A 14583-nucleotide genomic window follows, 5' to 3' on the forward strand; every position below is an offset into this window, starting at 1 on the left:
GGCATAGCAAGAGGATAAATGATTTCAGGTATAGAATTGTCAGCATATGAGATGGTGTTTTTATTTAGTGTGTGTTTTTAAATGAATAATTTGTTCTTGTGCTTCTGTTTTGCACCTTCCTGGGATGCTGAACATTTGGTGTATGGAACGAAAACCACCAGGAGTGGTTCCTGTTGCCTTATTCTGCCTTCTTTCCAAAAGTGGGAGAGGAAATAGGAAAGCCTTTAGTCCCCATATTATTTAAAACCTCTTAAAACTCTGAGGCCTCATCTGTTATGTTTTACTCCGAATTCCCTGACCCCTTTAAATGGTCTCCGATGATTTTTTCTTCACATTAAAAGTACAGTGCGGATTTGTGAAGAAATTCACTAGGATTTTGAATACAAATGACTGAGAGATTTAGGTTTCTCCTTAGCAGTGGCTTCCTCTGGAATCTTCTTGACTACATTGTTTGGGATAAAAATAACAAGTACACATTTTCTTTCTTTCTTTCTTTTTAAGATTTTATTTATTTGTCAGAGAGAGAGAGAGAGAGAGCACACAAGCAGGCAGAGAGGCAGGCAGAGGCGGAGAGAGAAGCAAGCTCCCTGACGAGCAGGGAGCCCGATGTCGAACCCTATCCCAGGACTCTGGGATCATGACCCAAGCCTAAGGCAGCGGCTCAACTGACTGAGCCACCCAGGCATCCCAACAAATTTGCATTTTCTCATTAATCTAGCTATGTTCACTTTGTTTTTGTCCTCTTTTCCTATTTCAGAGTTCTAGCCATAATTCTTTTTAATGTTTTTGTCCTCTTTTCCTATTTCAGAGTTCTAGCCATAATTCTTTTTAATGTGGTTGTGTATATGTTTTTTTCACACTAACAATTAGGACCAGTTGTGTGGTCGGGACCCTACTCTCACCGATGAGCTGCTAAATATCCTTACAGAGCTCACTCAACTCAGTAAGACCACCAACGCCAAAGTGGCACTTCGAGCACGCCAGGTAAGGACACGTGTTGGCTATCTGGAAGGAGAAATGGTTTTCATAGATTGGGTGGTGGTAGAAATCGTGATCTTTTACTCGGTCACCTGACAAAGATCAAACAATTTTCTACATATGTCTTCTCATTGCCCTCAGAACAAATGTTTTCATGTGATATGTATGTTTTTTAAAGAGAAAGGAAAACATTAACATTGAGTCTCTTTGAAATAGAAGTCTTTTTACCCCTTATAAAATTCTGTTACCGTTTCCTGCCTTTGCTAGGAGCCATGAAGTAGTAAACCAGAGTCATGTGGAGGAAAGGAAGCTAAGGGACAGCTCAGGAATAGTAAACCAGAGTCATGTGGAGGAAAGGAAGCTAAGCTCCCCAAAGGGAGCTTAGAAGCAGGTGAAAACTTTTTAAGTGTGTAGGAAAAAATTGAGTATGGGAAGCAGAAAGATAATGCAATGAATCCGAGGTGCTAGCAATCAGAACAACCCTAGAGAAGTCCGGTTAGTTTCACCCTGTAGTTTGCATTTCCATTCCAAAAGGTTTCAGCAGGGAAGCCAAGAAGTGGCGCTCCCTTTGTGTTTCAGTGCATGGGCATTGAAAAGGAAGCGGCATTTGAAGCTGTTCAGTGACCTTCTGCTTTCTCCACAATTGTATCCATGTCACTGAGCTACTCAAAGTTATTGAACCTCTCAGTGACCTGCTGAGACTATTCAGGTCCCACCGTGTCCCTGTGTGTTTGTGACACTGCCCCCACATGCATTGGTGTTACGTCCTGACACCTTCTCCTTGATACTAACCAAATACCTGGGGCTGTCAGAGCAGCTTTCCATAGTCCTCCTCCTATTTCGGATTTGCAAAAGCCCAGCTCTGTTGCCTCCACCTTCCCCACAGCTGCTCCCTGCCAGACCCGATTCCCAATTAACAGCTAGTCATGCAGTCCCCAGGACTAGCAGCTTTGCAATGGTAAATCACATGCACTGAGGGAACTTGATTGAAGCTGTTTTCTTTCTCTCCCTCTGCCCCCACCATGGGAAATTGCCCACAACGCAAATCATGGTGAGAGTCAACCGAGATGCGGTATTTGGTGGCATTGGCTTTATGTTACAGGACCTAGAAGTTGTTTTACTTGGTCTCTGTTTTATCTTTGATGCCTGCACTTACAGATTTATATTTATTGCTTTTGTATCAGAGCTGCCTAATAGGAGGCTAGAATAATCACTCCCTCAGGAACTTATCCCTCTTATTTTGCTCTCACTCTAGGTTCTTATTGCCTCCCATTTGCCGTCATATGAGCTTCGCCATAACCAAGTAGAGTCCATCTTCCTTTCAGCAATTGACATGTACGGACATCAGTTTTGCATTGAGAACTTACAGGTATACATGTAGTCCTTTTCTACCATTGTGCACTCTTGTCCCCTTTATTCCTAAGCATGATTTAATTAATCGATCTATTTTGATTTTCTGTGTAGTGAGGTTTCATGCCTTGACTTTTTAAAATGATGTATAATTACAATTTTTTTTTCATAAAAATGCTATTGGAATTGTGGTTGAGCTTAAAAATCCAATAGTCCAGCCTCGATAGACATGTCCTGTTGAAGTCTTTACCTCTTGTGCTTTTTATCCAGAAAGTATTCTGGGCTAGAATTAAGTGGTTGCACTGGTTGATGTCTGATATTTGAATTCGTTGTGTAAATAGGTAGTTGTTAGTGTTCTAGGGACAAAATTACTTAAGTCATTTAAATTTCATTTTATTATAATGCTTACTATTAAGCTGTATACAGAGTCACTTTTACAGAATAGTATTGGATAATTTTACTACTAATTGGAAGGATCTTGACTATCACTTTTTGACAACATCATTTTCTCAGGAATCACATTCTTTTTTTCTACCTGTAAATAAGTAATATTGTTCTGTCCAGCCAAGGGAGTCTTCAGGCTTTCTGTCAGATTTCCTTCTGGGGAGCCTAGAGAGGGGGAAAGGATGTTCTTGTTTATTTGGTTCAGAGCTGAAATAGAGGGTTTCAACTGGGGTCCAAATCTGTGGTTTACCATAGTGGAGGATTGAGACAGTATTTGAGAGGTTGAGTACGAATATATGTCAGGAAGGATATTAATTATGGTCATTAATAAATGTGTTGTTAGTGTATTACTTTTAAGAATTTTACATATATTAATTCTGATGCTCACAACAGACCCATGAGGTTAGGTATCATTATTTTCCCCATTCTGTGGCTGAGGAAGCTGGAGCACAAAGAAAGTAAATTTCATACATGACACTCGTAGACAGAATTCTTGGGTTACTCTGAGTGCTTCAAAATGCTAATTAAATATTGTACTAATTAAATATTGTTCTCTTTTGGATGTAGTGGTTTAAGCTTGTCTCTGTGCCTTCCAGAAACTCATCTTGTCTGAAACGTCTATTTTTGACGTCCTACCAAACTTCTTCTACCACAGCAACCAGGTAGTGAGGATGGCAGCTCTGGAGGTAAGATTTCATAGTAACACCTTTTTTGTGACCTTTTTTGGTTTCTAGCAAGTTTCTTCTGTCCACTCGGTATTGTATCAGTTCTTTTTTTTTGGCCGTAAGGTTGGTGTTTTAGAGTCTTTTTTCCCTCTGAAACAGACACTTGCTTTTACTCAAGTGTTTCAGCTGAACTAATCACCATTCTGGGCTCCAATCACAGGAAAAGAGCTGCCAGCATTTTTCAATAGTCTCTACTTTCCAGATAATTTGGATTCACTCATTTCATAATAAATTAGGATTCCTTAAAAAATAATAAGTGAAAAAACATATGGCTGACCAGAGCATGTACCATTTTTGTGATTTGGGCAAAAAAGAGAGATTTTAGTTATCGTCTGAATTTTCAGGCAGCTCTTAGGAAATACTTTGTCATGAGAAAGAAAGTATTAACACTGAATGAGCTGTGTGGGTTTAATATGCTTTACTCTTTTTCTCATTTAACTCCTATGATTACTTCATGAAATAAAAAAGTGAGACTGAATTTGAGACTTGTCCATGTTTATGTAAATAATAATTGGAAGGGTTTGTATTTGAACCCAGATCAGGCCAACTCAAAGCCTTTTCTGTTCCCACTACAGCACTCTACCTCATTAAGCACAAAACTTGCAGGCCCTGAATACTACTGTAAAATTGCCAAGTTGATGTTTTTTTGAAGATGAAGAAGAGGAGTGTTTTAGATGATCTTATGTAACACGGCATCACTACAATCTGTTGCAAGCTCCTTTGGCTTACTTTTTATTTGTATTCTGTGATAGAATGTAATGTATCCTACTCCCTAAATACCAAATTTTAAAAGTATCTAAGTGTCTTAGAGTACTTTCATATCACTTAATGAGAAGTCTCCTTATGTACCTCCCATGATAGAATCCCATGCAGCATTTCATGTGTCTGGCAAATAGGCTGTAAAGTGCACAAGGTCAGACTGATGGTTTTTACTGTGACGGAACCTGTTGCTGTGTTTTTTAACTCTTGAGTCAAGTTAGTATGTGTGAGATCATCATGTCATGTTATGTCGTACCGCTCTTGCCTACGGTTTGGGGGGTATGAGTAATCTAAAATAATTTGGGGGAGTGGGAAGACAAAGATACAGGATAGTCAGAGAGTTAAAGTGTACAAAAATAGTTTCTGTCTTTTGCCCTCACTCTGCAGGTGGCTCAGAACCAGTACCTCTCATTTATCTCGCCACTTGCTTTATCTTCTGTTGAAATGATTGTGCGCCATGAATTAATGGTTGCAATTCTGTATGCTCGCTTTTACTAATGATCAAGACTTCTTCTGAGTTTGGGTTAGTCTGAAAGGTTTATGGCCCAGCCAGAGATGTCCAGCAGAGGCGGGCTAGTTTTATTTCCATTTGTAGTCATGGGTATAGTTTTAAGACTTGAGCTTTATTAATTGAAGCAAGTTATTTATGTTCGGAGCCTTCTTCTCATTATATTCCTCTTCTCAGGACTATCCTTTTCCTGGGCTAAGCATCTCTTAGTTTCTGTTTTCCAAGTGTATTTACTGAGGATTACTTTTTAACCAGGTTTATGTTCGAAGGGCTTATATTGCCTATGAACTTAACAGTGTACAGCATCGCCAGCTTAAGGACAACACCTGTGTGGTGGAATTTCAGTTCATGCTGCCCACATCTCATCCAAACAGGTGAGTCTGAACTGGGATGTGCATCTGAGCCAGCCAGAGATGTATCAGGGGAGTTAAGGGGAGTAATGTATGCACCAGCTCCATGTGGTTTTGGGTTTGGCTAGAAACGTAGAGCAGAAAATGAACAAATTTAAATCATGAGAGAAGAGCCTCTTGGTACTCACTTTTTTTTTTTTTTAATTGTTGACCTGGAGAGATGGAGTATAGTCTAATTAAGATAAAAATTTGAGGGTTGGGGGCGCCTGGGTAGCTCAGTGGGTTGAGGCCTCTGCCTTCGGCTCAGGTCATGATCCTGGGGTCCTGGGATCGAGCCCCGCATCGGGCTCTCTGCTCAGCAGGGAGCCTGCTTCCTCCTCTCTCTCTCTGCCTGCCTGCCTACTTGTGATCTGTCAAATAAATAAATAAAATCTTTAGAAAAAAAAAAAATTGAGGGTTGCCTGGGTGGCTCAGTTGGTTGAGCAGCTGCCTTTGGCTCCTGTCATCATTTCAGGGTCCTGGGATCAAGCCCGCATCAGGCTCCGTGTTCAGCAGGGACTCTGCTTCTCCCTCTGCCCCTCCCTGCCACTTGTGCTCGAGTGTGTGTGTGTGTGCTCTCTGTCTCTGTCAAATAAATAAAACCTTTTTTAAAAAAAGCATAAAAATTTGAGGATTAGTTCATCATTCGTGTTTCCTTGTATTATGTCACTGAGGAAACATAGTTCTTTTTTCAAGTCAGAATTTACTGGCATTTTATTTGCTGGAATCTTGCCAGAAAATCACTTTTTCTTTCTTCTTCTTCTTTTTTTTTTTTTTTTTTTTAGCAGTTTAAGTCAAACAGTTGGAACATGAAAATATCTTGGGTTGGGGGCGCCTACGTGGCTTGGTCAGTTAAGCATCTGAATCTTGATCTCAGTTCAGGTCTTGATCTCAAGGTCATGAATTCAGACCACGAGTTGGAGCCTACCTTTAAAAAAAAAAAAAAAAAAAAGAACTTGGCTAGAATGCTTTTCTATAAATTTGTTATAGGTTAATTGAAACTTCAATCAGGTGTTAAAAATCACACTTCAGAAGGAAACTGAAATTTGACTGAACGGTATAATTAAGCCATGCTAATTCCATTATTTTTCCCTTCCTACGCCCTTTAAGAAATAAAATGTATATACAGAAATTTGTTTCAGTACTGCTTTGGTTTTAAGATGAAAATACTTTATCTTGTACACTGATTTGTTTTTAAAGTATTCTGAGGCAGTGAAAACCGAGGAATCCCACCCACACATACGTTCATCCCCTCCTGTATTTTCATTCTTTTTAGTAATACCATAGGAAATATAAATACTACAGCCAATCTTAAGCAGCCCCCCTCCATTTCTTCTTTATGGCCTTTGGTTCTTCACTTCGTATTACAAAGTACTGTGTCTTCGGGGATCCTTGGTTATAGACAACAGAAATGGTTTTGTTCTGAATTGCTACTTCACCCAAAGCAATAGAAACCCTTCCTAGAGACAAAGAAGTCTGTGCTGAGACTTTTGGCCACTGGATGCCACTGTTGATCCAGCAGAGGTCAGCAGCTGAGCAGAGGCATCTTCAGAAAAAGTACTTCTCTTCTTTGTCTCAGAAGATCCTTTCACATCTCTACCTCAAAAATACCTCATGGCTGGCAGAGAAAAGCATATATCCTTGATTTAGCAAGCATATCTTGGTACATTTTTGCCTCCATGGATTTCAGAATCTCATTTTCTAGAAACGAATGGTTGTCCTTCAGCGAGCGGCGAAGTGCTCACGGCACACATGGGCTCAGCACTCGGTCTTCTTTCTTTTCCTGCATTCCTTGAATAATTGTAGGGAACTACACGCTATACTTAATGCTCTTTGTGATTCTCAGGACATTCTCCTTTTCTTCCTGCTTTCTACTACCTCTTCCCTGTGGGCAGTGATTTGTAGTCAGGCTGCACAGCTGCTTCTGATTTCCTTCCCTCCTCATTGCTCCCCTTGTCTTTCTGAATTGCTCTCCCTGTCCTACTTTTTATTTGAGGATACGTGTCCAGTTTGGTGAAGGAAAATGAGAGAAATGCCTCTTAACTGTTTGTTAAGAAATCTTATTCACCTTTCCATCTCAAGGATATGAATCCTGGTTATTCCTGATACAGCTTCAAAACTTGGTTGCTTGTCCCTTCCAATGTCTGAGGTATACACATTCCTGTGGATAAAGACCAGACTTGAACAGGGCTGTGATCCTGTTTTCTCTCTCCGGTCTTCCTTGGTTGTGTGTATATAAAATTATAAACTGCTAGACTGTTGTTAGTATTAGTGGCAGTGGTACTAGTAGTATAGATATAAAGGTGAAGAGAAGGACAAGTAAAGAAGGAAAGGTAAAATAATCTTTGTGAAAACCAGAAAAATATTGAAATTGCTTTAATGTCCTTTTAGAGCTAAAGTCCTTTTGTTAGTTTGGGAATGTAAAATGTGCTATCAGATTTAATCACCGAGTGATATATTCAGTTATAGAGGATAGCTTTTTCACTGAATTATACATTTGCTACTTGAATTTAGTTTTATAAGATTTTATATTTTTCTTAACAAATGTTTTTGTTACAATTTGAAGTTATGACCTCATTCTGACACCAGCTGGTGTATTGCAGTTCAGTTCTGAAGCTAACCACCTTGAGCTAGATCAGATAACACCAGTTAAGGGCTCGATCCTTCACAAAACGATCCCTACTTGAGATGGGGCCACTAGTGGTGTTCCCAAGCCACCTGCACCTCTGAGCAACTGGCTACAAACTTGGGGGTTCCCAGGACTCCATCCAGCTTAATAATTCACTAGAACAACTTAAAAATTCTGGAAGCACTATACTTATGAGCACAGTTTTATTAGAAAGGACACAAGATCCAAACCAGCCAAATGAGGAGACATGTGGAATAAAGTCTGCGTGGGTCCTGAACACAGCTTTCCTGTTTTTTTCCCTTTGGATTCAGATACTCATCCTCTATATGTTCACCAACCACAAAATTCTATTAAATTTTAGTGTCCAGAGTTTTTATCAGGGTTTCATTACAGTGGCATGATTGATCGAATCACAGATCACATTAAACTCAATCTCTAATCCCTCTCCCCTCCACAGAGGTCCAGCTGGCTCAAAGCCCCCAACCCTCTAATCACACGGTTTGTCTTTCTAGTGAGCAACCCCTGGGCTGAGTTATCTCATCTCTTAGCATAAACTCAGATGTAATCCAAGGGGCACATGAATAATGAAGATACTTCTGTTTCTTTTGAGAAATTACAGGGATTTAGAATTTCTCTCCCAGGAACCAGGGACAAAGACCTGTCAAATTCTTTATAAAAGGCCAACTCATCTTATAAAAGAATTCTAGGTCTCCTAATTTTAAAGGTTTTGTTTATTTATTTTTACTTTAGAGAGCGAGAGTGCACACAGCCTTGGGGCAGAGGCAGAGGGAGAGAGGATCTCAAGCTGACTCTGTGCTCAATGCAGAGCCTCATGTCTGCATCCCAAAACCCTGAGACCGTGGCCCCCCACCGAAAGCAAGAGTCAGACGCTCAACTAGCTGAGCCTCCTAGGCACCCCAGGGTCTCTTAATTTTAACTAGTTTTAAGGCAAGTTCCAACTTTTTTCCCAACTGTAGTACTATCATTCTTTCCTATTATTGTTTTGAACAAGCAGGCAGTGAGCATAGTGGTTTTTATTCCACAGAAGTAAGTTATAGGAGATGATCTACCAGCATCTGTTCCACTCCCAATCTCATAAGTCTCAAGGACACACTTATGTCCACTAACCTCTAGATTAATGATTATCAGAATTATTTAGGAAATATTTTAAAAATACTGACTGCCAAGATTCTAATTTATTTTGAACCAAACTCCAGGGGACCACTCTTTGAAAATTGTGACAAGCACCTGCAGTTAAGGATTACTACGACTAGGCCAGCACTGCCCACTAGAAATACAGTGCAAGCCACATATGTTAAATTCTAAGTTTTTAGTTGGCTACATTTAAAAGGGTAGTAAGAAACAGATAAGGCATGCTGGGTGGCTCAGTCGGTTAAGTGCCTGCCTTCAGCTCGGGTCGTGATCTTGGGGTCCTGCATTGGGCTCCTTGCTCAGCCAAGAGCCTGCTTCCCCCTCTGCCTGCTGCTCCCAGTGCTTGTGCACTCACTCTCCCTCTGTCAAATAGATAAATAAACTTAAAAACAAACCAAAAAAGAAACAGATAAAATTACCTTTAAAAACATTTTCTTTAACCCATCATATTCAAAATACCATTTCAGTATGTAGTAAAAAGTTATTAATGAGATATTTTCATTCTTCCTACTCAGTCTTAGAAATTTAGAGTATATTTTATACTTATAGCGTGTCTCAATACAGATTAGCTGTATTTTAAGCACTTCTTAGCCACATAGACTGCTCAACTCTAGACCAAAAATTAATTAGGACAATCACACTGAGCCCTCTTTATTTTATGTTAATGGGAGTGCCCCTGGGATGGATTTAAAAAAAAAAAGGCAACAAAAACCTCTTACGTTTCTTGTTCTTAGTAGTTACAGGAATTATCCACACCTTATACTGGAAGTATTCTACTACAGTATCTTATGCATCCTTTAAAAATTACTCAATGTGAACAGATAGCAAGCATATGAATATACATATTTTACTTATCAATGCAAAACAGAATTTTATAGTATTTTTCCCAGTTGGGGTTAACAAACCAAAAATTCTTGGGGGAGAAAACAGGTCCATTCTTAAGCCAGTTTTTTTGCATTTTCTTTCCTGGTGCTTGGTTTTCACATTCCTACTCAGACATTCGTTTGAAGTAGACTAAATTTGTCCAGCAATCCTTAGAAGCAAGTATCTTTCTAAGTGCTATGAAAGCAAGACTACAGTCTCTTGTTGTGTACAGGGTCACCTGGTGGAATTCCATTCCTGCAGTTTATATTTGACTAGTGATTTAGCTCTTGTGGGTTGGGATGAAACATGGCTCTCTGCAAACTGAAGACAGTAAGAGTATTTTTTCTGAAAAATGCCTTAGATACTGTTTGAATTGAAGACCCATGCCATTGGGACATGTTTTGATTTTTAGAGAAGCAGGCAAAACACAGGCAAATTCCATTACAAATGAATGGAGCCCCCTCTAAGGAGGGAGAAGATACCCTTTTGGGCACACGTTTGGGCAGTTAGTATGTGGACAGCGTGTTTGGTGCCTTTTTATTTTTGTTTAAATTTATCGTGGGACTTTGTATTGCTTGACATTTTCAAATACCTTTAAAACTTACTGTGGGAAAAACACTTAATGTGAGATCTACCCTCTTAACAAATGTTTAAGTGTACAATATGTTACTGTTGACTTGTAGTTCAATGTTGTACAGTAGATCTCTAGTGCTTATTCATTTTGCTTGACTGAAACTTTGGCTTGGCGCTTACTTACTGTATGTTTCAGTATAATTGGACAGTGAGCTTTTTTCTAATACTCTGCTCAGTATTTAAGAAAAGAAAAAGATAACTGAACCGTTTTTTGCTAACCTCTCTGACTCTGCATCATCCTTCCCGCTAGGTAGGCCTCGGTCAAGGCAAGGTGTGTTATCTTCCTGATCTTCTACCCAAGACTTGTTAGTTTTTTTCTGGGAGCTGCAGTTGCAGCTTACTTGACATCTCCAGCTCTTGTTCACCAGAAGATCCAGTTATTAGAGCTTCAGTCAGGGAAGCTCCTGGTATAGATAGACCCTTCTCTTCTTAAATTACCTTCATTTGAGAAGAAAATGTGGAGATTTTCCTGACTTAAACATAATAGAAAACCTATATATGTATGTTATGTGTGTGTTTGTGTTTCTTCTGATATTTAAATGCTCTTCCCAATTGCATGAGAATTTTTTGGATGGAAGGGGATTTGGGGGGGTGTTGTTGTTTAAAGATTTTAAGTAATCTCTGCATCCAGTGTGGGGCTCGAACTCGACCCCAAGATCAAGAGTTGCATGGTCCACAGACTGAGCCAGCCAAGAGAGCCAGCCAGTCTCTCTTGTGGTTTTTTTAAACATGCCTTGTAACCAGTTAGCAATTGTTTTTAAAATAGTGAGTTTTTTTCAATAATTTTCTTGGTGTAGGAATAGTTAAGACAGCTGGTCTAAAAAAAAGACACCTGGTCTGCACTAAAAGAACAGTTTATTATTATCCAGGCTTTAAGGATTTATTTCTCTTGTCTAAGATTCCCTCAGCCCAACTCTTTAGTGAATTCAACTAGTATTTTGCATGGGTTGATCCTTGAGCTCAGACTAGATCATTCAGCGCTCCTTGTTCTCATCTTTGCTCTCCAGTGAAGCTCAGGGCTTAGTACCCTAGGGGGTGTGTGTGTGTGTGTGTGTGTGTGTATTTGTCTTTTCTTCTCCATCCCCAACCCCTAGTTGGTCATTCTCTGGTGCTGGTGATGAAAAATCTTGTTAAAAGCATCGTTCTGAATGTCTTTATTTTTGACAACTCAGAATTATCTGACGTTTAGGATTTCACTTGGCTTTGGGCACATTTAAGTAACTCAGAATAATCTCAAAACAAGTAAGTTATTTAGTCAGTCTACATATTTGATCTTTTAAATATAGCTATATTCATACAAACACATGTAAAATATTATCCCATAAACTCTTTGGCTATGCATATTATGATCATTTGGGACTGTGAAATTTAAAACTCCAAATGATTTTCATAAGTAATACATATTATGAATATACTTGTGTTTTTAACTTTTAATCTGTGATTCAGATAAGAAGCATCAAAATTGATGCAGGAGATAGAAGTGTACTTTGTTGAATGTTTCTGTACATGTATAATGGGTGAGGACCTATTGGTGTTTATTTCCACCTATTTCTTAGATGGAAATCCATGTTTCAGTTGAGTCAAGTTGCATTGCATCTTCTCTACTGTTTGCTCCTTGTGAACTTGGCCTTCTGTGTTAAAATGTTTTAATCAAAGCCCTTTCCGTTTCACATGTCTCACATCCAGAAGAGGTTGGCTGTGTTCTCCCCCGATGGCACATGATTTGTTCATGACTGAGTTTAGGCTGCTTGGCACCTTCAGTGTTTAGCTGTTGGTGGGTGGCCTGTGGACTTTCTTTTTATGAAGACGGTTTTTTTTGTTTTTTTTTTTAAAGATTTTATTTATTTATTTGAGAGAGAGAGAGAGAGGTCACAAGTAGGCAGAGAGATGGAAGCAGGCTCCCCACTGAGCAGAGAGCCCGATGTGGGCCTCGATCCCAAGACCCTGAGATCACGACCTGAGCCGAAGGCAGAGGCCCAACCCACTGAGCCACCCAGGCGCCCTTATGAAGACGGTTTTGAGGAAGTTTAGAAATCAGAAGCCTTCCATGTGACTCCTGAACATCCTGCTGCCATTCTTGAGAATTCTGATAATCTCCGATACCCAGAGATTAGGGTGTTCTTTGTATCGTACTGAGGCACTCAAAAGTCATCCAACTTGTAGCATTTTTTAGCAGTGGGAGCACTTGGTTGTAGTTAGCAGGCCAGAATGAGCTATAAATAAATAAAGTCCTGCAGTGCTCGCTTCCTTCATTCAGGGTAGTCTGCTGATAAGATGCAAGCATCTGACAGAAGAGAAGATTCTCAGCAGGTTTAAGTGCTTACCAAAGTGCTTTCCTGTATCCGTGGCTCAGCTTCTAGTCTCTGCTGTGTTATTTTGGCACTCTAAACTTGTAAGATTGGAGAGCCGGGTTTAAAACTCTCAATATATCATTAGGGTTAGCCCAAGGTCCCTTCTTGTCAAAGAAGACTAGCTGATTCCAGGGGGAAGGAAAAGCAGAATCCGGGGCACCTGTAAATCCCTGTAGTTTTGTGCTGTGGGTTTGTAGCTAATTATACAGCAGGCAACAGTAATATGCTGTAGCTCTGTTGGCGTACTTGTTTCAAAAAGAGCAAAACCTTCCAGCAGAGCAAAGAAGGGGCTGTGAAGGAGCTGCAAATGAATGAAGCAATGATCATTTTATTGTAAACCAAACCTCTACAGTGGAATTGGGGTATCTGAACTGCAAGGAGGTGGTGGCAGAGATGCCAGTAGAAATGCGTGGTTCACGTGTGCTTTACAGCACTTGGACTCTCCTGCAGAAATACAGTCACACAAGGAGACCACCACTGGTCACAGCCAGCCAAATTGCTCTTTCTCCTATGGTAGTGCTGTTAGCGACTGCTAGGAGGTTATTCAGCCAACCTCTTCTGATTCTGCTTTGCTGCCTTATTTCAAAAGATTTGCCCTACACTGGCTTTCAATCACAGCTTGATGTAACCACTGCTTTTTTTGCATGCCTCCCCATCATTTTCATATAGGGTCTTTTTTTTCCCCCAAGTTAGAAGGCAAAAGAATTGGGAGCATTTTTATACGATAAAAGATTTATGTAGGGCCAGCTAGAATCGAGCAAAATGAAATCCAGCTAGAAGGGATGGTAAAAGGCTGAGAGAACTTGTGACTGCTACAGAAGTCAGTATTCCTTAAATAAGGAGGGTTCAGCTAGCAGGCAGCAACTCTGACTTTGCATTCATATTGAAGCAGGCTCTCCAGTCATTCTGTGCAGGCAGATCAATAAAATCAGAGGTGACTTAATGCCAAGAACCTCAGAATTCAAAGGATTTCTCTTGTCCTTCTTTAAATTTAGTCTGTATTGATGTGGAGTGCTAGCCTCAGGAACAGAGATGAGAAAATACTAGGTCTAGAATCTGGTTTATGATATTGCATTGAAGCAGTGTCCTTGGAAAACATTCCCTTTGCTTTCTCAGTTATCACATCTGTAAAATGGAGCTAATCTGCTGGAAGGAAAATGATTCCAGTATTTATCAAAACACGGTGAATAAAGATTCATTATGATAAGTGCTTCTGATAGTTGAAGCAGCAAATGTCTAATAAGAAGTGAATTTATACCCCGTGTGCCTGGGTGGCTCAGTGGGATAAGCCTCTGTCTTCGGCTCAGGTCATGATCTCAGGGTCCTGCTTAGCAGAGAGCCCGCTTATCCCTCTCTCTGCCTGCCTCTGTGTCTACTTGTGATCTCTCTCTGTGTCGAATAAATAAAATCTTAAAGAATTTATACCATGTATGTACCTGAAAATGCAGTTGCCTGCCTTACCAGAGGTTGAGCAGTTTGGCTGTTTTTGCATGATGAGTATGCAGTGAAATATGGTAGATTTGATTTTATTAAAATCTCTATAAATGGGATATTAGACTCCTATACAGTCTCTACCTTGTTTCTTCATCCTTATGCAGTCCATGGATCTAGTTTTCTAGTGTCTCACAGTAGTGCAGATCTCAAAATGGTCATATTCTTAAACTGAGCAAAGAGCCTCTGTCTAGGGCAACAAAATATACAGATGATCATTGTGGACATGGTTAAGTATTTACCTGGTGATGGAGTTGATCCTTCTTTCCCTGCTCATCTCCTGTGCAGCCCCACAGGTTCTTATTCTGCC

The 14583-nt window shown here is 39.9% G+C and overlaps 1 protein-coding gene across 11 annotated transcripts in view; it reads left to right on the forward strand.

Annotated features, from left to right (window-relative positions):
- Positions 1–14583, forward strand: part of ACACA (acetyl-CoA carboxylase alpha) — a 289079-nt gene that overhangs the window by 151443 nt on the left and 123053 nt on the right. For all 11 annotated transcript variants that reach the window (XM_044248459.1, XM_044248461.1, XM_044248460.1 and 8 more), the window contains 4 exons: positions 871–984; positions 2234–2347; positions 3369–3458; positions 5020–5138. In XM_044248459.1, coding sequence (XP_044104394.1) covers positions 871–984; positions 2234–2347; positions 3369–3458; positions 5020–5138 — 437 coding nt within the window. The remainder of the gene's footprint in view (positions 1–870; positions 985–2233; positions 2348–3368; positions 3459–5019; positions 5139–14583) is intronic.

This window comes from Neovison vison, chromosome 5 (assembly GCF_020171115.1).
Source record: "Neovison vison isolate M4711 chromosome 5, ASM_NN_V1, whole genome shotgun sequence".
Taxonomy (NCBI): Eukaryota; Metazoa; Chordata; class Mammalia; order Carnivora; family Mustelidae; genus Neogale; species Neogale vison.